The 22,304-nt window shown below is 38.0% G+C and overlaps 2 protein-coding genes across 7 annotated transcripts in view; one reads left to right on the forward strand and one right to left on the reverse strand.

Moving 5' to 3' along the window:
* Positions 1-22,304, reverse strand: part of LOC309640595 (serine/threonine-protein kinase TNNI3K) — a 299,196-nt gene that overhangs the window by 62,049 nt on the left and 214,843 nt on the right. The gene's annotated exons all lie outside the window — the stretch shown is intronic.
* On the forward strand, positions 571-21,382 carry LRRC53 (leucine rich repeat containing 53). Its single transcript, XM_082421380.1, is given in 5 exon segments — positions 571-6,431; positions 8,753-9,303; positions 9,305-9,542; positions 14,173-14,685; positions 17,317-21,382. Coding segments are annotated over 5 exon segments (3,783 nt in total). The 5' UTR covers positions 571-6,286; the 3' UTR covers positions 19,653-21,382.

Below are 22,304 nucleotides of genomic sequence, written 5' to 3' on the forward strand. Positions count from 1 at the left end.
GACTATGCCCTACTTTAGGGGTTAAGAGAAGCTTTTAATCTACAAAAACTGTCATTAAAGATATTGTCCACTATGAACCTTCGTGTCAGATGAGTTTGGTCAAATAAACATTTCTTGTACTCTGATTATATTCCAAGCTTTGTTCTAGTTGCTAGAGATATATAAATGACTATGGATCTATGGAAAAAATTCTCAGGATTTTAGAAAAAGTTGGTTTCTTTTGAAGAAATTATATGCCTTCTTTTTTCAGGTCCTAAGGACATGTTACAGAACCTATCATTTCTCCCTTTATGAAACTTTCACTGCCAGGAGGTGGATAGCCCAATTTAACATTCAGGTGCGGTAACCAACTAATTTAGATTCTTAGTAGAACAATTTCTCCCTTAATATCTAGCCCTCCCCTGAGGACACTGCTTGCCCCAGAGCTCTCTCAAGAGGAAGCTCTTTTCTCTCACATATTCCTGTACTTCTAGGTGTGTGGGGATGGTACTGGGGGTAAGCGGGGGGGGGGGGGGCGTCTTTCTCAATGACATTGTAACTTCCAAATGGTTTCTCCTGGAAACTCCACCAGTTTGTCAAGCTTTTCCCCAGAGTCCCTCTCCTTTCTCTGAAGGTGTTGCATCTGGCTCACTGTCATGCTCTCTAGCACTACTCTCAGTGCTTTTATTGTCCATGCAAATAAGCATTAAGGTGGCCTGACCTCTGGGTTCCTTTGTCTCCTCTTCTGCAATGCTCTTATCCTCCACCTTCCCTTGGTCACTTAGCTCCCCGGTCATTCATACCCTAGGCCCTGTTACCAGCGACGCCTGCAACTCCTCCGTGCTCTCCATCCTCACAGTTTCCGTCAGATGGCCCTCGGGGCTCTACCTCCTCTCTATCCAGCTCACTTCGTCCGGAGCTCCGACTCCAACAACTTCGACCGCATAAACCATCTTACCACTTAAGAAGACCCTGCTTTGCATTGTGAAGATTTTCAAATATACCCTGAAGTAGAGGAAAATAGTGCAATAACCCCCCGTGTATATATATATCACTCAGCCTTAAAAACCATGTTTTTGCTACTATTGTTCTATCTATCTTTTTGTCTATCATCCGATGTCTCCCCTATTTTTTATTCCTGTTACCATCTTTTCACTATCATCCAGTCACCTTATTTCCTCCCTGATTTAGCTTAGATTACACTGGCAATCATATTCACTCCATTCCACATAGCCTCAACTCCCTTGCCCTATCATGAATTTTGTACACATTTGGAAAAATCCTAGTCTCGATTAAATCCATCCAGACGGGTCTTATTTCAAAATTATGACCCTCTAACCTGAAGTGGACCCTCAGTACTGTTTAGAGAGGCTATTTTGTATTCCTAGCTCACTCTCTCTCACTCTCTAAATGGCTGTTTTGCACCTTCTCCTCTTTCCACAAACCTCTAGTTCCCATTAATACTTCAACCACCCACCTATATCTAAACTCACATCATCTGCCTTCACTCCCTTTTCTACAGATGAACTTTGCCTGATTCTATCCGAGGGCAATTCCTTCACTGTGTACTAGATCTTATCCTTGCTAATCTACCCAAGGACATTGCTCTAACAATAATTCTCTCTTCTATTTTTTGCATCATCAGCGTTCCCTTTCTATTGTTTAATCCCATCAACATACAGACATATAAATTCTCTTATCTTAAAAACAAATAAACAACAACAAAATAAAACTCTTGACTCTACTTCTTCCTCAAGCTACTACTCCATTTCTCTGTTCACCAAAATTGCTCTAAAGAGTTGCCTAAATTTGCAGACTCTTATTCTCCTTCCATCTGTCCTCCATCCCAATCAGGTTTTCTTCTATAACAATCTGCTGAAACTGCTCTTGTCAAGGATACAGATTTACCTCCTCATTGCTAAATCCATCTTACTTGGCACAGCATTAAATGCAAATAATCATTCTTTTGTCCCTGAAACATTCTTCAACTGGACTTCAGGTCACTATTTTCTCATTATTTTTCTTCACTATTACTTGCTATTTCTCAGTCTTCTCTTTAGATTTCACTTCTCCTCTTTATCTTTAAATTTTAAATTGCACCAGGCCTCAGTCTTTGGGTCTCTTCTCTATTTAATTTGTTGAAGATTTAATTCAGTCTCATGGCTTTAAAAAACAACTTCCAAATATCTATACCTAGCTTAGTACTCTTTCTTGAGCTCTTAACTCACATATGCAACTTCTTGCATTTATAGTCTTCTCTGCTTCAGTAAATGGTAACTCTATCCTTTCTGCTTCCAAAAACCACAGGATAATCTCTGAATTCTCTCTTTGTCATACTCTTGCTTCTAATCCACCAGCAAATCATAATCATTCTGCCTTCAAAATGTATCTAGAATCTGAATGAACAAACTGCATTTATATTGGATCAACCCTCCCCCAGATAACAACTGTAAACTCTGGATAAAATGTAAAAGATGGTGACCTGAAAGCAACAGAGAGTGAACAGGAGCAGGTAGATTTTGGAGGGGAGTCACAGAAGAAAGGAAGGGCATAGGATAAGTTTCTTATCTTTTTCTTTCTTTTTTTACAACATTTACCCTAAGGGTAGGCCCCATCTGCATCTTAGGGAGCAATTAAATTCTGATGGTGGCAAGACTGCAGTTTTGCCTGCTTGAAGAACCCGAGGATAGAATTCAGGGCATCTAGGGTAGAGTGAATTAGCTATGGCTTTGTAACAAATGATCACAAGTGGTTTAAAACAATACCCATTTATTATCTCACAGTTTCAGTGGGTCAGAGTCTAGTACACGTTAACTGGGTCCCTTGCTCAGGGCCTTACCAATTAAAATCATGGTGTTAGTTCACTCTGTGATTCTCATCTGAGGCTCAGGGGCCTCTTCCAAGCTCACTGGTACTGGAAGAATTCATTTCCTTCAGGTCCCTGTTTTCTTGCCAACTGTTGTTCAGGGATGACTCTCAGCTTCTAGAGGATGCCCACAGTTCCTTGCCACATGGCTCCTATAAGCAGTTCACAACATAGCCATTTGCTTTCTTTCTGGCCAGCAAGGGCATGTTTCTCTAAACTTTTTTCCCTGTGACCAACTGGAGAAATATTCTTTGCTTTTAAAGGGCTCATCTGATTAGGTCATACCTACACAGAATAATCTCTGTCTTGCCATATGAGGAAACATAATTATGGGAGTAATATCTCATCATATTCATAGGTTTTGTCCAAACTCAAACGTAGGGGGTATTCCTGGAAAAAAGTGGAAGGAATCTTGGGAGCCATCCTAGAATCCTGCTTATCACACGTAAGCACTAGAAAATGAGGGGAAATCCTAGAAGAAAGGGGTCTGGGAGAGGGAGCCCCAGAATATGCATATAAACTCTGCCTAATTCTCTGGCTGACCTCTGAACCACATATGCATAGGGCAGACTCTAAGCAGCCCAGGTAGGCTAAAAGAAGTGAACTGAGATTAGATCTTTTGCTCAATGCAGGACATTGTTCTTACTATTTTTTCAGTCTGAATTATCTAACTCTTATTCCTGCCTGTGGAAACCCTCTGCCCTCTTCAAGCCCAACCCACAAGACACATCCTTTTTAAAGTGTCCAAGGATTTCGCAAAATAATTTTTCACTATTATTTAGATTTATTTCGTTCTTTCTTGTGTTACAACTAGCTATTTACATGTGTATATCACTAGCTGGAACATGATTTGAGGGTAAGCAAAGTCTGTTTACTCCTGTATACCTAGCATGTTCCACTGCACAGGATAGCTTAGTTGAGCTCAAATTTGTTACATTAAATTGCATCATGATAATAAAAAATTATATAGAATCTGACTACCTTTCATCCTTGTCTAAACCACCATCATTTTTTGCTTGTATTATTATAGTTTCCTTCTAACTACTTTTGCTGCTACTATTCTTTGCCTATTAAAAGTATGTCCCCAACACGGTAGCCAATCCACAGCTACCATCATACTCAATAGTGAAATACTGAAAGATTTTCCTTTAAGATTAGGAATAAGACAAGGATGCCCACTCTCATTCAATATAGTATTAGAATAGAAGTCCTAGTCATAACAATTAGGCAAGAAAAAAGAAATAAAAGGCATCCAACTTGGAAAGGAAGAAATAATACTCACTGTATGTGGATGAGTTGATATAGAAAACCCTAAAGACTCCACCAAAAAAACTGTTAGAACTAAAACAAATTCAGTAAAGTTGCAGGGATACAAAATCGATATACAAAGGTCTTGTTGTATTTCTGTACACTGTTAACAAGCTATCAGAAAGAGAAATGAAGAAAACAATCCCATTTACAATTACATCAAAAAGAATGAAATACCTTAGAGTAAATTTAACCAAGGAGGTGAAAGACCTGTACACTGAAAACTATAAAATATTGAGGAAAGAAATGGAAGAAGACACACATAAATGGAAAGATGTCCCATGACCATGGATTGGAAGAATTAATAATGTTGAAATGTTCATACTACCCAAGGCAATCTACAGATTCAATGTAATCTCCATCAAAATTCCAATGGCATTTTTCACAGAAATAGAACAAACAATCCTAAAAATATTATGGAACCACAAAAGACTCCAAAAGCTGAAGCAACATTGAGAAAGAACACAGCTGAAGGCATCATGCTCCCTGATTTCAAACTGTATTACAAAGCTATAGTAACGAACACAGTAGCCAAAATAATTATTTAAAAATGTGCTACAGATGAAGTAATGCCACTCACAAAAGCCTCCAATTACTCTCATCTTATATGGATAAAAACCCAAAGCTCTTGCATTCATCTCCAAGGCACGCACAGCCTGCCCCTGCTATCTCCTGGCTTCCTCTTCCTCTTGTGTAGCAGGCCACGCTGACCTCCTCAGGCTGAGAGCACACATGCCTTCAGGGACTTTGCATTTACTATTCTTCCCACCTGGACTGACCAGCACCTTCACCTTTCCCAGGTCTTTGTTCAAATGTTACTTTATCAGTTTTTTCTTGTTACCATATTTGCCCTATTTATTCCATAGAACTTATCACCAGATGACTTAATACATATTTTCATATTTTTTGTTTATTGTTTACATCCCTTCGTAGTATGTCCATCCAATGAGGACAGGAATTTATCACTCGCTATTCTATCCCCAGTGCCTTCAGCAATGCCTGGTGCACAGAAGGTATTCAATAAATACTTGTTGAAAGAATGATAGAATTAATAGTTTTATGTTTTTTTACATTTTATTTTATTTTCAAACTATTTTTTGTATGGGTAGAAGGTTTTTATTATAATTTGCTTTAAGTTTTCTTTTTTTTAAACCAATCAGGGAATACATTATAAATGAATGGCCTTTTTTTGAACATTAATCCAAAATGGGGTTAATATTTCATTGGAGGGCTGAAATAATGGTAAAAATATGATACTTACTAAACACTTAGAACATTTTATCTAACTCATAATGCTCTGTAATGTAGGCATTTACTATTTCTATTTTAAACATGAAAAGGTAAAAAATAAGAAAAATTAAATAATTTATCTAAGATAGTATAGTCAGTAAATAGGAGAGCTGAATTCAAAGCTAGGTAGAGCTTGTGATCTTAATGCTCCTTCATTCTCCCTCTCTATCTGTGAAGAATAATTTCATTGTAAATATATGTTTCAGTGCCTGAGATTAGGTTCTGCATACTAGAAAGAACACTGGATTTGGAGTTAAAAGACTTGGTGTTAAATACCTAATAGCTATGTGACTTTGGATGGTTTATTAACCATTCTGAACTTCAGTTTTCTCAGCCTCAAATTGAGTTCCCAAATTAAAAGAATTAAATAAGGTAATGTATTTGCAAAAGCTCAACAAACTATCAAGTGTTTTACAAAGTAACTTAATTTTTTAATAATCTATATTAATGGCTGTGCCTTGGATGTGAGTTCTCTGAATTTATGGTCAAATGCTTTAAAAGTTCAGTTTGTTTTTTTGTTTATTGTGGGTATACATATATATTTGTTGAAGCATAGTTGATTTAAAATATTATATTAGTTTTAGGTGTACAACATAGTGATTCAATATTTTTATAGATTTTACTCCATTTAAAGTTATTACAAATCATGGCCATATTTCTCTGTGCTGCACACTATATCTTTGTTCCTTATAATGGCTCAGTTTAAATTCTGTTCAAATTAAGGATTTCAGCCATTTATCTAGCATCATGTGAGAACCTAAAGTGCCCATTAAAAAGCAGAAATCACCAAAATGCCTCATGAGCTGAATATACTGAAATCCCTGGATAATAAATGCCAACATTATGATGTGCATTGCCCTCTACTTTCCTTTCAGGTGGATGGCTCATCTCTTTGCCATTATGCTGCGGTTGGTGGCGGCCTGCCCTGCATCATGTGTGGTGTGCGCCAAAGATGTAACCCTCTGTCACCAGATAACCTATATAGTAGGTAATAAAACCAGTAACTCTAAAAAGCTGTGTTCAGTGTACCTGACAAATTCATTTCTATGCTTTTCTTTGTACTGACTGATCTCTCGGCTCAGCCTGAAAGAGGTAAACTTTTAAAGAGCAAGCTTTCTTTACTGACTAAAGACTGATAATATTATTTTATTTTCCTGTTCGTCCCTGGTGGTCTCAACCAAAACTATTTTAAGACCTTCAGAGGTAACTGAGATATTTTGCTCTTATAAAAGAATACCACCATTTTATTGTTACACACTTTTTTTAATAAAAGAAAAAAATAGATCACTTTAATTATATTTTGTCCACACTTTGTGCAGATTTGAAACCTACCACAGGCTGGAAGAAATACCAATGAATCAGGAACCTGAACTGCAATTGTTCAGCATTAGTAAGATTAAGTGATGTACCAACAAAACAGATTATTATCAAAGTGCATCTAATTTTGAAAGTGTAGTCTTTTTTTATTGGTAGTAAATGAGCTGTAGAAATGCTAACAAGATACACTGCCTGTATTCATTACATATTGCTTGCTTAAGTCAACAATTTAATAAGACACCTTATTAACAAATTTGAGGAGAATGTGATTTACATCCTGATATCCAAGAAGAGATAAACAAGCTATAAACCGTGCCAATGGAAATATTTCAGAAACAAATCTAAGATCGAGTGGAAGAAAATGAGTTCTTTCATTTCTAAAATCCTATGACCCCATGAGAATTAAGAGGTAGATGGCATTGTCATTCCTGACAGGAGAGAGACAGTTTCAAGGCTAGTTGGTTGTATACTGTCTCCAATCTGTATAGAAAACACTTAACACTAAACTCCCATCCTCTCAAATAGATCTGACTTCACTACATTTTTTTTTTTTTGATCAGAGATAGCTGATGTTTGTAAGAAACAAATATTGCTCATCTACATTGCTGCACCTCTATATATTCCTTCTCATTTACAAAGTGTCACATTTGTGAAGTTAGATTTCATAAACACAGAGACAAATGGATGATTTGCAAGTGGAGCCTGTCTGGTCCTAGACAAGAAGTAATTGACAGAAACAATCGCCTGCTCCCTCAGAGTCAGAAATCTCTAGAGGACTGAGGCTCCTTAAAAACAAAACTCCCTCAGCCCATATGAAAAACAATGATGAAAGGAAAAAAATGCCAAACTGGTTAGAATTAATAGAATCCAAATAATCAGTAATAAATACTAAAAAAAATAACACCCCCAAACAAAAACCCCATGACTTAAGCTTGCTCGTGCTACGGAGATGGGAGCAATTCTTCCAAAAGAAGGCACTGTGGAAATCCTTTGTCTTTTACATTTTTTAAATCTCTTCGTTTCAGTGATGTAGTCTGAATTTCATAAGGGAATTGTGATTTGCTTCCCCTATGGTTGATTGTTCTAATATCACCTGTAGACCTCCCAGGGACAATGGACTCTTCCATCCTTATGACACTGTCATTTGCAGTCAAAACAATTTTAGCATGATAAAGATGTGTTACAATAACTCCTGATTATAATACATCTTTATCGAGTTAAAACGCTTTGATTTCTAATGACAGAGCAGTGATAGCTCTGGGGTGATTATGGTGAAGGGATTTAACAGTTGGAAGCCCTGAGTACCACCTGTCATCACATGATGGACTTCCTTGGAGGGAACAGATATTAGACAGGAGGCCAAGATGGCCCAGACTATAATGAGAACCCCACTGACAGATCCTCAGCTTGTCTGGAGAGATCACAGATCCTTACCAAGTTGCCAACTTTTAGCCTGGAGCTAAAAAGCAGAAACCAACGGTCCTTCTCACTTCTCCCACCCCAATCCACACCTTTACGTTTGAGAGAAAAGATGATTGGCTTCACAGCATAAGTATACATTGCTTGTGGAAAACTGGTTAGGGAGCTCAGACACAGGCTCGGCTCTTGAGTGAATCTGTCTTGGGCCAGCAGGGCTGGAGCAGGTCAGTACACAGCCTCACAGAGAGAAAGCCTGAAAAGCCACTTTCAAAAAAACATCAATGATGGTAATCCGAAACAATGAATTAAATCTGACATCTAAAGGAACAGATGGGTTTGTGTTTCTCAAATAAACATGTCATGGTAACAAAGCATATAAAAATCCATCATTCTGATAAAGAGCCACCTTCCCCTTAAACTGAGAAATCAGAGAGTCATTTTCATTTTGTGTATTGTTCTTACCCAGGTGATACGATTGTGCTCAGAGGGTATTGATTATCTCTGCTCTCCACTGTGCTCCCCTCCCACGTGTGTGTACTCGCTTCTAGTCTGTGCTTTTCTTCTCCACGGCAGCCCCTGTGACCACGAGGGTTTTAATCATCACGGATGGGTATCTCTCCTCTATAGACAGCACAAATCTGTCCCTCTTGTTTAATCTTGCTCTGCTCTCCTTGAGCAGAAATGGCATCGAGGATGTTCGGGAAGACGCCCTGCACACCCTTTCAAAGTTGCGGACGTCGTTGCTGGAGCACAACCAAATATCCAGCTCTTCGCTTACCGATCACAGCTTCAGCAAGCTTCGCAGTCTGCAGGTGCTGGCGCTTAGCAATAACGCTCTCCGTGCCCTGCAAGGGTCTTGGTTCCGAAACACCAGGGGCCTGACCCGGCTCCAGCTGGATGGGAATCAGGTCACCAAACTGACAGACAGTTCTTTGGGAGGCACAGATCTCCACAGTCTCAGGCATCTGGATTTATCTAACAATTGTATTTCCTACATTGGGAAAGATGCCTTCCGGCCCCTGCCTCGACTACAGGAAGTAGTCCTGCCGGATGTTTTTACTCCACTGAAGCAGTTAATCCTTCTGAGCTTAGATAAGAACAAGTGGAGCTGCACTTGTGATCTCTACCCCCCTTGCCTGGTTCTTAAGAAACTACGTAAAGTCTTCTGCTCGCACGCACAGGAATGCCAAGGACCTAAATTGTCAGCCATCCACCATGGCTGTGGCCACTGCAAAGGGTGTGCTAAGGCTGTCCGAGACTAACTGCGATTCCAAGGCTTCCAACCTCACTCTGGCTCTAAAGGACAGAAGTCCCCTCTTCCCAGGGCAGGATGTGGCCCTGCTGACTGTCCTTGGCTTTGCAGGTATGACAGGGAGAAGTGTGCCCAGCTTTTCTCCATATTCTTGAAGTACACTAAATGATGCCTTTCCCAGGCAACTGGGGAACCTTTCCAGGGCTTGTGGAAGGGAGAGGTTGTCAGTAGTGTGGGAGGATGTTAGTTGATTTGGCATAGGTTGCAAAAATTACCTGTTGCAAAGAAGCTGTCTAACATAGAGGAAAGGGCCTTGAACCAGAATTCAAGAGCTCTAGTTCTGGTATAACTAGCACTGTGATCTTGAGTACATTAACCTGCTATTCAGACTGCAGTTTTCTCGTCTGTAATGAGGGAATGGTCTATATTTCAGTACTGGTACATTCATTAAGATGCTGGGAGATAGGGTTTAAGAAAGTGATGAGACATAGTCTATTTCCTCAAGGCACTCCCATCGGTGTGCTTCTCCGTGGTGGACTGAGAATCAGCGGGCTCTACCAAGTGCAGGGGGAGATGCTATTATGACAACCAGGTGCATCCTGCTCTATAGTGCTTGTATAAATACTATAGAGCTTATACCAGCTCTATAAGCTTATACAAGAGCATATATACAGCTTATACAAGCAAGAGCTCCACAGTTAGATTATCCAGGTTTGAAACCTGGCTCTGCTCTTACTTGCTGTGTGACTTGGGCAAGTGATTTAGCTGCTACGTGCCTTGGTTTTCTTCTGTTTGGGGGTTTTGAATTCTTTTAAGATTTCTGTTTGTCTAACTTGTTCACAAACTTGGCGCATTACCCCACCCCCCAACTGACTAAGGAGAGGATACTATTCAATCCTTTAAATTTTCTATGGTAGTTTAAAATTTTTTTAAACTATGCATCAGTTATCATTACATCTCACTGGATGAATGATGTAATGTGATGCTTTGTGGCATTAGTCAAAGACCAAATATGCATGAGATTTGTCAAGATATCTAGATGTTTGTATGCTTTCAGTGCATGGTGAAATCCTTTGCACCTGTGGGTAGCCATGGTGATGAGAAGTGTGTGTATGTGGGGAATGTGTGTGTTTGTGGGGGGTTCCCCAACACTGGAGGACCAGAGACTTGCAAATAGCACTCAGGACTGAACTGATATACTTTGAATATGTGCCATAAATCATTATTCCATAGCAGGTTTCCAGTGAATCACTTGAACATCAGATTTTTAGCTCCTTTTCATCAGGGTAGATGGAGACCAGTGTCAGGTCTAGACAGTGAAACTACCACCAGCAGTAATCAAATTCACTTGGAAGTGAATTCGAATTCTCTCAGGAAGATAAATTGTTTTAGAAAATGTGTAACCATGTCAGTAATTTTACGTGCTAAGAAATAATTTACCACAAAAGACAAAAGCACTAGAGCAACAGAGAGTTTTTCCTTAAATGTGTTAGAATACTTAGTATCTTATAGGTATCGTTTATGTCTATTTTTAGAAAAGATTTTGCCAAGTAGCAACTTTGCATTAGTGTAGAGATAGATAAAAATTCTGGAAGGTTCCAAAGGCTTTGTCAAAATGATGGGAAGCTTAACATGCTGATAAATTATAAATATTATTACATGCATGTTAAGTTATTGTTTGTGAAATTACCATAAAAATGTACCTTTCACTGATTAATTGTTAAAGATGCTGTTTTTAAGCGAGATTCCTCTTTAAAACAGCTCTGACTTTTGATACCGATTTACTCCTTCGAAGGTGCTACTCCTCCTGAAGTGAAAGTGTGGTCAATAATCTATCCCTCTAGATTGTGGGAAAAACACTTAGAACTAAAATTTGGCCTCTGATTCTATTTCTTCTTTGGCTATAGATAAATCATCACAATTCCAAGGAATATGTAAAATCATATTCAGTGAATTTAAAACTGATAAGTGGCTAATTGGCCCCTAACCTCTTGACACTTCCTATTCTGTGAACTGGAGGATAAAAAGAGAAAGGTTTCATGAAGCTGTAACATTTCCAATTCTTCAATGAGATTTTTATCATTAATTTTGCATTTTTGTTGTCTTTCCAACTCAGAAATATTCTTAGAATACTTTTTAAAAATTGCAACAATGCCCATGGCAATGAAAATTCAGCCATCTTCTTGATAGTAGGTTCAGCCTACCTACGAGCTTCATCTGCTGTTTTTGCTCTCTGCAGTAATAGAAAGTGACCATACCTGAGTGGTAATGTGACACAGACATAGCTCTAGCAAACAATAGCGGGAGAGTGAGTGGTTCCTTGCGGTTTGGACACAATTACTGAGAAACTTTATCCCATAATCAGATTACGCCTACTCTCATTTCAGTGGCTGACTCATGCGTTTAAGAAAATTTAGGTCTTTCTTTCCTTTATTATTTGGTTTAGTAACTGCATCAGCCATACAAAGTATTCTCTTAATGATTTGTTTTGGATTCTTTTTCCTAACAGCTGAGGCTTTTAGGATCTAATAGGACAATACCAAGCCTAAAAAGCAGCAGCAGCAGCAATTACAACCACAATAACATATAACAATGACTATTCACTGAATCTTACTATATCAAAATACTGTATTAAACATGTCACATATATTATCTCACTTGATCTCTGAGTGGTATTAATTATTCCTGTTTGATAGAGGAGGAAAACTAAGGCTCAGAGAGGTTAGAAAGTGTTCCCAAGAAAAGTATCAGAACAGAGCTTTGAATCCTGAGTTTTCTTACTCCATGTAAGAGATACAGAGATGTTTCTAAAATTTTATTATTTTCATGTTTTTAACATTTAAAAACCAAAACCTTTGGAAAAACCCAGACTCTAGGATCTGGCAATTAAAATGTTCTGATCTAACTTTTGCCACTACTTTTAAAAAACGTTGTGTTTTTAATAGAGATTTCATTATTTCAATATGTTATAGCACTTTCCAAGAGTGTATTGTTGTCAAAGAAATAAAAATTGGGCTTAAAAAGTTACGATCTGGTAAGCTACAAAAAGGTTGGCAGATTTTGCCAGAAACTGCTATTCTATTTGGTTAATCTTCATCTTTAACAGAAAAAAATGAAACAACTATGCCTGACCCCTTCTCTTTTCTTTCAAGTTTAAAAAATATCATCACATTTTCATTAAAGTTGTCTGCAGTGGAGAGAACCAGGCATAGTGCAATCAAGGAGTCTGGAATGCTGGTATCATCTTATTCACTGTCCTCATCTCCAGAGTCGGAGAACTGAGTTTTCCAGGGCAACTGACTTGCCCAGGGTCACACAGCAAGTTATAGGTAAAGCTGGACTCAGAACACAGAACTCCAAACTCAGTCTATACTGACACCATGTCCTCCTGATCATCATTTTGGAGATTTGTGAGATTAGACCACTCAGTGCTTTTCATTATTAGGATTCATAAACAGAATTCCTTCTGTTTATTTAAGAATATTCAATAAACAATTCTGGGATGCCTTCTCTGTGCCAGTGTTGAGAGCACCGGAGATACAATATCAAATAAGACTGAAAAGATCCATTTCCTCATAGTGCTTAATTCTAGCAGGGAAGGACAGACAGTGAACAAGCAAATGAATAAGTGAACACAATAATTTTATACTGTTTTAAGTGCCAAGAAAAAAGGAAATCACTGTGTCAGAGAGAGAGTTGGGTGTAACTCAGAGACTTTGGTATGAACATCTATGTGGTTGAAGATGCTGTTTGTCAAGATGAGAAACAGTGAAGTAGAAACAGGTTAGACTCTGCACTTGAGCTTGAGAAACACTGCCGTTTACGATGTTATTTAGAGGATAAGCTAGCCTATAGAGAACATGAAATGACAGTACCAGGAATTCTGAGATTAGATGTCAATAATTTTATTGTGGTAGTTCAAAGAAGGGAGTGATCTTTGCAAGATGGGAAAAAAATAGCAAACGTGTCAAGAAATTGGGAGGTAGGATTTAGATTTTAAAGGATAAATGAAATTCAAATAAGCAGAGATAGGAGACAGTATTAGAAGCATCATTGAGAGAATACACAAAGGCTTAGAAGTACATTTTAAGACTAATGAATTGAAGAGTTTGAAACATAACGTTTGAATGTGGGAAATAATAAAAAATGAGGCTAGGAAAGAAGATTATGGCAAGATTATACTGAGTCTTGAATGCCAAGGAGTTTGACCTTTATGCTAATAGAAGCCAATGATGTATTCTGAGGTAGGGGATGAATCTTTAGAGATGATTAAAATATGGCAATAGCTTGTAGAATCTTTTTTTCTTTGGGAGTAGGAGGTTATTGTACATGAGAATTTCAGGGTATATGCTAAATGTGGTCTATTTTTATTGACTATGGGATTAAGAAATAGGAAGCTTCATTTCCCATAGGCAGAAAAGAATTTTTTTTTGCAGGAATTATTTTATCTTGAATGAATTTCAGTCCATGAAAAAAACCCCTTTTTCTGTCAAACACATTCCAGATGGTATTGTTTCTTATAATTTGTAATCGATACAAAGAAAGATCCAAATTGGAAAACGGAACAATGTTGATTAAATATCCTCTGTCTGGACTAATATTTTTCCACATGGTGATAGATTTCCCACCCATTTCGACACCCTTTAAGCCATTAACCTTGATATTTGTGGATTTCACATTTGATGATTTATATGTTTCTTCCTATGATGTTATCTTTTAATAGTCTCTCTATTTGTCACAGGAGCTGTTGGTCTCACTTGCCTAGGTTTAGTTGTATTTAACTGGAAACTCCAACAAGGCAAAGCAAATGAACACACAGAAAACCTTCCTTGCAGAACCTTCGATGAATCCCCGTGTGATCATGAGGCAAGAAATTACCACGCTGAGGGATACTGTAACTGCCACTTAACTCAGGAAAACGAGATAAAGGTCATGTCCATTGTGGGGTCCAGAAAGGAAATGCCACTCTTACAGGAAAACAGCCATCAAGCAGTACTGGCCTCTGAGTCCACAGCCCTTGACAGATCATTTAGAAACCTGAAAGGGAAGGGCCATGGGGCAGACAGCACTTTCTTCTGCTTTGGTGGCAGACTGCTGCAGTCAGGATGTTCAGAGCCTCCTGGGAATATGGCAGCGTTTAATGAAGCCAGCTTACTTACAAGATATTGTCCAAAGAGAGCTGAAAAGCTGAGGAATCGTGAGCCTGGGGAAGTCCAACCTCAAACTCTGCCACAGCATGTAACAAGAACAATAGGTGAGTTGTCTTGTTTTAGAAAATCCCACTCTGTTTAAATCCCTTCGAAAGGGTAGCCTCCTTTGATTTCCTCAAAAGAGAAATGCCGTAAAAATCATGGTGGCACCAGCCTATTCCTCTCCTAAAGATACTGGCCATGTATCTTTGTGCGTATGGAGTGAGGTGTAGATGGACTCTTCCCACCCTCAGGAGCTGAGAGTACACCTTGTGCCCATTGGCAAGTGAATTTTGTGACCCAACACCTAACAATGTTTTTTTTTGGTTTGTTTGTTTTTAAGAAGCCTTTTAAATAACAATAGTGCTGTTAAGATTTATAGGAGGCTGAGTATCGGCTTCTATTCCAACATTCTTCGAGTCTAATGCCAGTTCTACAGTAAGCAACCTTCCCAGAGCATGACATGTTAGAAGAATGGGCCTTCTAATGCTAGTGATTCATTTCAGGAATGATGTCAAGACACATACTTTGCTTGCTGAGCTGTCAGGGATGATAACTTCCCAGTTCAGGGAAAGTCAGGACTTAATTCATTGTCCCATGTTGGGAGCCAAGTGAATCTGGCTGTGACATCTACCCACTGTACATGGGTGATGTCAATATTTAGGTGGAGGCAATGAATTAAATGTCTTCCTTTTTCTCCCTGAATGGTAAGGCAATGCTTTCAGGCTCAACAGTGAAACCTTTGACAGCTGCTCTGTAAGGAGGTTCCTATCGTTTATTTGAATTGGTTTACAACAGGCAGAGCTTTCTCTCAGAATATGAATGACAGAGGTGCTGCCCCAAGAAATTCTTACCATGGGGATCTGGCCCTAAGGATGGATTTGGGGACAATTGGAAAAGAATGAAACTGTATGTTATTCCATATGTGGTATAAAGCAGGATGTGAATTTATGCCATTGCATCCCCCAGACTTCAGATCTTACCAGTTTCGGGGGCCTGATGATTTGACTGAAAAGAGGAATGGCCAAGGAAGAAAACAGCTGCCATCGAAACCCGATCAGATTGGTTTTATTTTATAAAGCAATAAGCACTTAGCCTTTCAATAGAATCATACCTTAGGCAGATGTTTCATTTTAGCTTTGTCCAGAGCCTTCACTTCTCTGTGGAAAACTCCTATACTAAAGGGAAAGTGGCCTCTTAACCATTTAAAACCCAGTCTCTTGTTTCACACAAATGCTAGTTTGTCAAATCAGTACAATTACTTTTAAGAAAGACTTGAAATTTTGTACATGCCAGGCATTGTACTGAAGCTGGAAAGGACAGTTATTGGAGAGAAAACGTTCAAGACAACACCTGCTCCAGAACAGAAGTCTGTAAGAGGCAATATCACTCTAATTAGGGCTTCTAACTCGGAAACATAGAATTACAGTATGTCAGGGGTAGAGGAGATTTTAGAGGTGATCTAGTCCAATAGCTTTTAATATTTATCTTTGAGCCACAGAACTCTCTTAGAATATGTTAAAGGCTAGCAATTTTTTCCCCAGAAGAATTTTATACCCACATAAAGTTCCCACTTGTCTAATCTCCTGATTTCCAGCGAGTAAATGGCTTCTTCAAGGTTACTCAGAGAGTTGAAGTTAGATCTTAGATTAGAACTGGATGCAAGTTGGGGCTTTTTTCACCTCTTTCTTTCTATCACTGAAACGAATACTTCTTTCTTCCTTTGGATAAACCAATTTCACAAAACAAGAAAAAGTACACGGGTTAGATGTAATTTTAAACTTAATATGCATTGTGGAAGAGGATAGGGTTTAGTAACAGACAGACCTGGGTCAAATTCTGCCATATCATTTAGCGGACATGTGACTGGGAGAAAACATGCAACCTCTCTAAACTTGTTTCTTCCTCTGTAAATGTGCTAGGAAAATAGGACTTGTCCAAGGGATCAGGTCTCTTAAATGAAAAAAGGAATGTACAATATTTAACACAATGCCTACATCTTATGCTCAATTAATGGTGAAATATTACTAATATTTTTGTCACTAATATTATTTAACATGTATCATTAATAAATATTGTATTAACATGCACCATTTAAAAGTCTCAGACAGATTCTTTCAACACAGACCAGGCCATAGTCCAAAACACATATTCATTTAACAAATATTTAATGAATATTAAATGATGCCAAGTAAAGCAGATACGGACTCTGCCTTATTGGAACCAGTAATATCACAAGTATCTCTCTGTTATTGTTGAGGTTATCATCTGCTTGAAACCTATATATTACTCAATATTTTATTATGTTCTTCCTAATATTTAGTCCCAAGTGGTAAATGAATTGAGAAAAAAATTACTCTAGCCACTTGGAAAGAATTTAGATATTATTCATATTTAAAGCTAACCTCATGGACAACTAATCTAAAGATTTACAACTATGAATATTTTTATTTCTAATTCCACAACTTTTACATCAGCATCACAACTGATTAAAATGTGGCCGTAAAGAGTGTCATTGCAAACACACCAAACTGCCAAATGTCCCTTGAGGATTTGGTTAAAAATTAGGAAATTTTCAAGAATTGCCATAATCAGACGAGTCCTTTTTGCACCTTTCATAAGGCTTCTAAGCGTCTGTTTGGTTGGAGTAATAAAACTCTGCTCAGTGCTAAATTCCTGCATTTATTGTTCAGCAGATATCAGCAGTGACACATTTAGTAGAAGATATGCAACATCTGCTTCAGCCTTGGCAAGAGAAAGTCTTGAAAAGCATTTAACAAATGAATCATGGCAGCCTCCAATAGAAAAAGGAGACAATGGCTTACAACCACACAGGCTGAGACATTTTATTATAGACTCATCATCCAAGCCTTGTGAGCCTGAGGAACACTCCGTACAAACAATCTTACAAAAACATAGATCAAAATATGATGATCCTTGTGGGCTGTTAACACGAAGCAGGCCTGGGTATTTGCAGCCAAACGGGTGTCTTATCTGTAAATATGTGCCCTGTGATCAATTTCAAGATTATGTGAAAGAAAGGAAGCCAAATCGTCGAGAACTTTCAAAGCCCAAGAAAGAGCAGATCCAAATTAACAGAGCAATAGAAAAATTCCTCATGAGTGAGGACAACATGGAGATATTGGGGTTATCAACAAAAATCAAGAAAACATATTCCCCTAAGAGGGTTAGCTTCCATCATCCTGATTTAGTAGAAAAAAATAGTTTGGTGATGCCATCCAAAACATCAAGCCATTGGAAAGAGCAGAAAAATCAAAGTAACCACCTGACTAACTTGGATCTCAAAAAATGTAGCAATCCTCAGGAGAGAAACAAAGGAGGAAAATGGCTTACTAATCCACAGATTCTGCAAAAGAAGAGAACCAATCAATCTGACTTCAAAGGGAAAATTAAAGGACAAAATTTAAGGGTAAAATTAAATTTAAACCCTTTTAGAAAAATTAGAGTCCATCCAGAAAAATCGTTGCCAGAATTCCCAAAGAAACACAGACAAGTGTTGTCACCTTCTAATAAATTCTCCAAAGTTTCTGAGAAAGAAGCCAAAATAAACCTTGTGTCCTCTGCAGATTTTCACCAACAGTCAGAGAGTAACAACTATGTTAGATTCACTACAAAACAGCTGCCTCTCAAACATGCCCCAAAGCAGACCCCATATTACAGAAAAAACATTAAAAATGCTCCTCTCTTCAGTGCTGGCAACTTGTCAGTGGCCAACCAGAGCTCTGTGGAAGGCAACTGTCACCCTACTGGTCATATTCCTGATGGAAACCCATCAACATTGCCTCAGCCAACACCCACTGTGACTGAACACAGGCAGTTACACTCTCCCGTCTCAGCTGAGCAAGTGGGAGGTGCAGCTCACCTTGCACTGGGCATTCCTTGTTACTCACCAGCGACTTTGGAAAACATAGGAAGGCATATTTTACCATCCCACCATTCTAGGGGGGCTACTGACCAAGGGGCGACAGAGCCCACTGAACACATGGAGCAGGACAAATCAAAGACCAGTGAGCTAAACCAGTTTTCTTTGTCCCTGGGGAATCAAATCCACGGGACTGAAACCTACAAGGAACATACTTTAGATCAAAATCAAACCTTACAACGTGTAGAGCAACTCTCAAGTCACGAACAACTTGGAAACGAAGAAAAAACATTAATGACAGAACCCAAAATATCACATCCAATTGTGGAAATTTGTGTTATGGGTGAGGGAAATGATGTAGAAAAGAAACTTCCTAAAACAGAAACTTATGATTCCTCTTCTATTTCCCGGACACAATCCAAGGGCAACTTTACATTTATGAAGACAAATTCTATTCCATACCAAAATAAAAGAGAGCTTCCCAAGGATATCAGTACCTCTCTTAGTACTCAAGCCATCTGGCCTCTAACCAATAGTAGTGAAAAAGGAATTGACAGCACAAATGCATTGCCCAGAGATGACGGCGCTGAAGCACTGGAGATAAAATTAGTAGGGAAAGAAGAGAAAAAAATGTTCGAAGAAAGCAAGGCAAATTCTAGTATGTTAATTAGGACCACACAGATGACCTTAAATGGCACCACAAAAGAAAAGCAACAAACTTGGGAAAATGGAAAAGGTGAAAAACATATATTATATGATTCAAACTCTGTTGAGGCGACTATTACAGCTAAGGATTTGAGAATGACGAGTTCCCATGAAACCAAAAATAGACTACCTTGTAGTGAAGTAGATCTTAAAATTAACAGTAATATGCATGATTTGAGAGAAGTTCAAGATTTTCAAACAGATAAAGATAACAGTGCACATAAAGAAGGTGCAATGACAGGGGAGACATTACCAGAGTTAAAAGACATTAGTTTTGAGGCAGAAAATAAGGTGTCTCTAATTCTTAGAAGAATAAATGAAGCTGAAAACTCCTCTCCTAAACCTACATTGTGTCCACCATCTGCTGAATATGTTAATTCATCACCTTTAGGGGCAGAACAAAGTGAACAAAATAACTCAAATAATAATCCTTTTTTACTTTAGCTTTCTTCAAAAGGACACACAAACACTCCCTTGCCTTTGCATGCATTTCAAATGCAGTATTTTGGAGGAAAAATCCTCAGTAACTCTTTGTTATCAATAAAATAAAAGTACACAGTTGAATATAATGCAAAAATCAAAGAGCCACGAGATATGTTTGACACAATTAATTGAGTTTGCTTCTCTAAGGAATGGGAAAATGGGAAAGAAGAGTTGTGTCTCATCCTGGAAAAGAAAGCAAACATTAAAAAAAAAAGCCTTAAGCAAATGAAAGATTAAATAAGAAAAAAGTACTTGAGCCAATTTATACTTGATGATTATTTTATGGAAATTACTATACACATCTCAATTAGTGGTATTACAATATTGCTTTTGACATAGATGATTATATATTCATACTTGTGCCTGATCTGTTTTCCTAATTATGGTATGAAAATAAAAATTGAGCTTTGTTTGTTAACTGTAGTCTAGCTGATATGCATATTGGCATATTTCAACCATTTGCGACTGTTTTATTGACAATTATGCTAGATCCTAAGTAGAAGTCTTTAAAAACTGTTATTTCTCTAAGAGAAAAATTTAAGGATTTCCAGAGGTAGTAGGCCATTTCTGTAAAATCTGTAAAATCCTATAAATCCACTAGGTGGAGATCTCGACTTCAATCATTTTAGAACAAATGGGACTTCAAAATCAACACAATAGCTCGAGAACAAAAGGAATATTAACAAGCTTTATTGCCAATTGTTATTAACTTAAGATTTTGAAAACTAAATAACCCATTAGCATGTAAGCTTTCAAGGCTTGAGCTCTTGAGTTTGGCATGCCACTACTGTTTGGTGTGAATATTCTTCCTTATGCACAGGAGAGAAATGTCTTTATAAATATTAGATTTAAAAGCCATAATAGAATAAGCATTTCTTATTCAAAGCCACACTTATTTGAAAGATAGAGGTATACTCAATATTATTAGTGATATCCTAGTAAAATGTTGAAAGCATAACATCATGGTGTAGAATACTATAATATTTCACATTTTCTAGTGGGAGAAAAGGTCACAAATGCAACTAACTTTCTCTTCCCCTGTCTCTATATCGAAGTCTCTATATCTTTATATCTACATGCGGCAATATTATAAAGCTTAAAAACTATTAGAACAATGTAAATATTGCTTACATGCCCCCCTATTTCCTGTTTTCTTTCCTATTCAGAATTGGTAGCAAATGACAACTCTCTTATTTTGAAAACTTCCTAAACTTATTATCTCTCTTCTTTCCCTGGATTCAAAATGTTCTTGCTTTTAACTCCGACTCCTCTCCCCTCTCTCCTCGAGCTCAACTCCTATGCCATCTGTCTGCCTCCCCTGATCCCACTTCCTTTTGTCAAGCACCTTGAAGGTAAGAAGAGCATCTATGCCAACTTCTTCTTGCACATTAAGTTTACTGTATTATAATTGCCAGCTCCCTCAGTTTTGTAGAGCAGGTTAATCTTTTTCTCTGTAACTATCTTTCTTTTCCATTTTCCTATCTTCTTTTAAGCACCTTCGTTTTACTGTAGAGCTGTTAGCTTTGTTTGTCACTGCCAACAATGTCCCTCATATCTAAGGGCTTAAAAGTATTCTGTTCACTAGCTTTCATTCAGAAGGCAGTGATGACAGTTCTCCTGGACTCTTTCCTCTCATCCACTTCCTAAATCCGGTCTTTTCCCTGCTTCTGCTATGTTTCCTTTGAAGTAGTTCTCAGACTTACCCCTGCTCCCGAATCCCCATGGTAACCATTGTAGTCTTTGTGTTGTAACCAACTGGATTACTACTGCAATAGCAGCCCAGCTAGAGACTCTGACTTCAGTGTCTTTTGCTTCTGTCACCCCACTAGTTCTCTGTCTTTATTGGGCACAAATCACCTGGGGTGCATGTTAAAATGCAAAGTCCCAGGCTCCATCCCAGAGATTTTGATTCAGTAGATTTAGAATAGGATCCCAGAGTCTTCATTTTAACAAACATTCCAGGGTAATGTGGAGCATATAATACACAGCCTACACTAAGAAACGATGCTTAGCTATTCCAGTGCACACTATGAGATAATTCAGTGCCTGCCTCACCACAGGAACTACATACAATTCTTTAAGTGAATAAATCCTTCATACCAAACTCTGATGAACTTTCCAGAAAATTACTTTTATCATATCTTTCACTATTTTAGAGACAAAATATAATTGTCTAATTTCATGTCCAAATTCCCTAGTCTGGTTTCCAAAGTTTTCCAAAATCTGATTCCATCTAATTATCAGAACTTTTTCCCACTTCTCACTGTTTTCCAGCAAGCACCCTCTATCTCTAATAGGCTAGTGTTTTCATTGTCCTCTTCTATTTTTATGAGTCTTGACTAAGAAGACATGCACAGGAGACAATAATGTGTTTCAAATTTAAGGAATGAAGCAAAGACAGACATAAAACAAAGAATGAGAAGTGAAGTTGATAACCTAGCAAACAATGACCAGGCAGCATGATGTTACTGTCTTAGATCTAAATATGAATTTGTTTCAAATGAGGGTCTGGTATAGCCCCTCAGTAGCTACAATGTTCCAATAACTAAGTCTCTCCCTTGTGTCTTTTCTCACAATGAATTTGCCCATGTTCTGTTTCCTTGAACTCTTTCT

The sequence above is a fragment of the Balaenoptera physalus genome, assembly GCF_965194825.1.
Source record: "Balaenoptera physalus genome assembly, chromosome: 1".
Classification (NCBI taxonomy): Eukaryota; Metazoa; Chordata; class Mammalia; order Artiodactyla; family Balaenopteridae; genus Balaenoptera; species Balaenoptera physalus.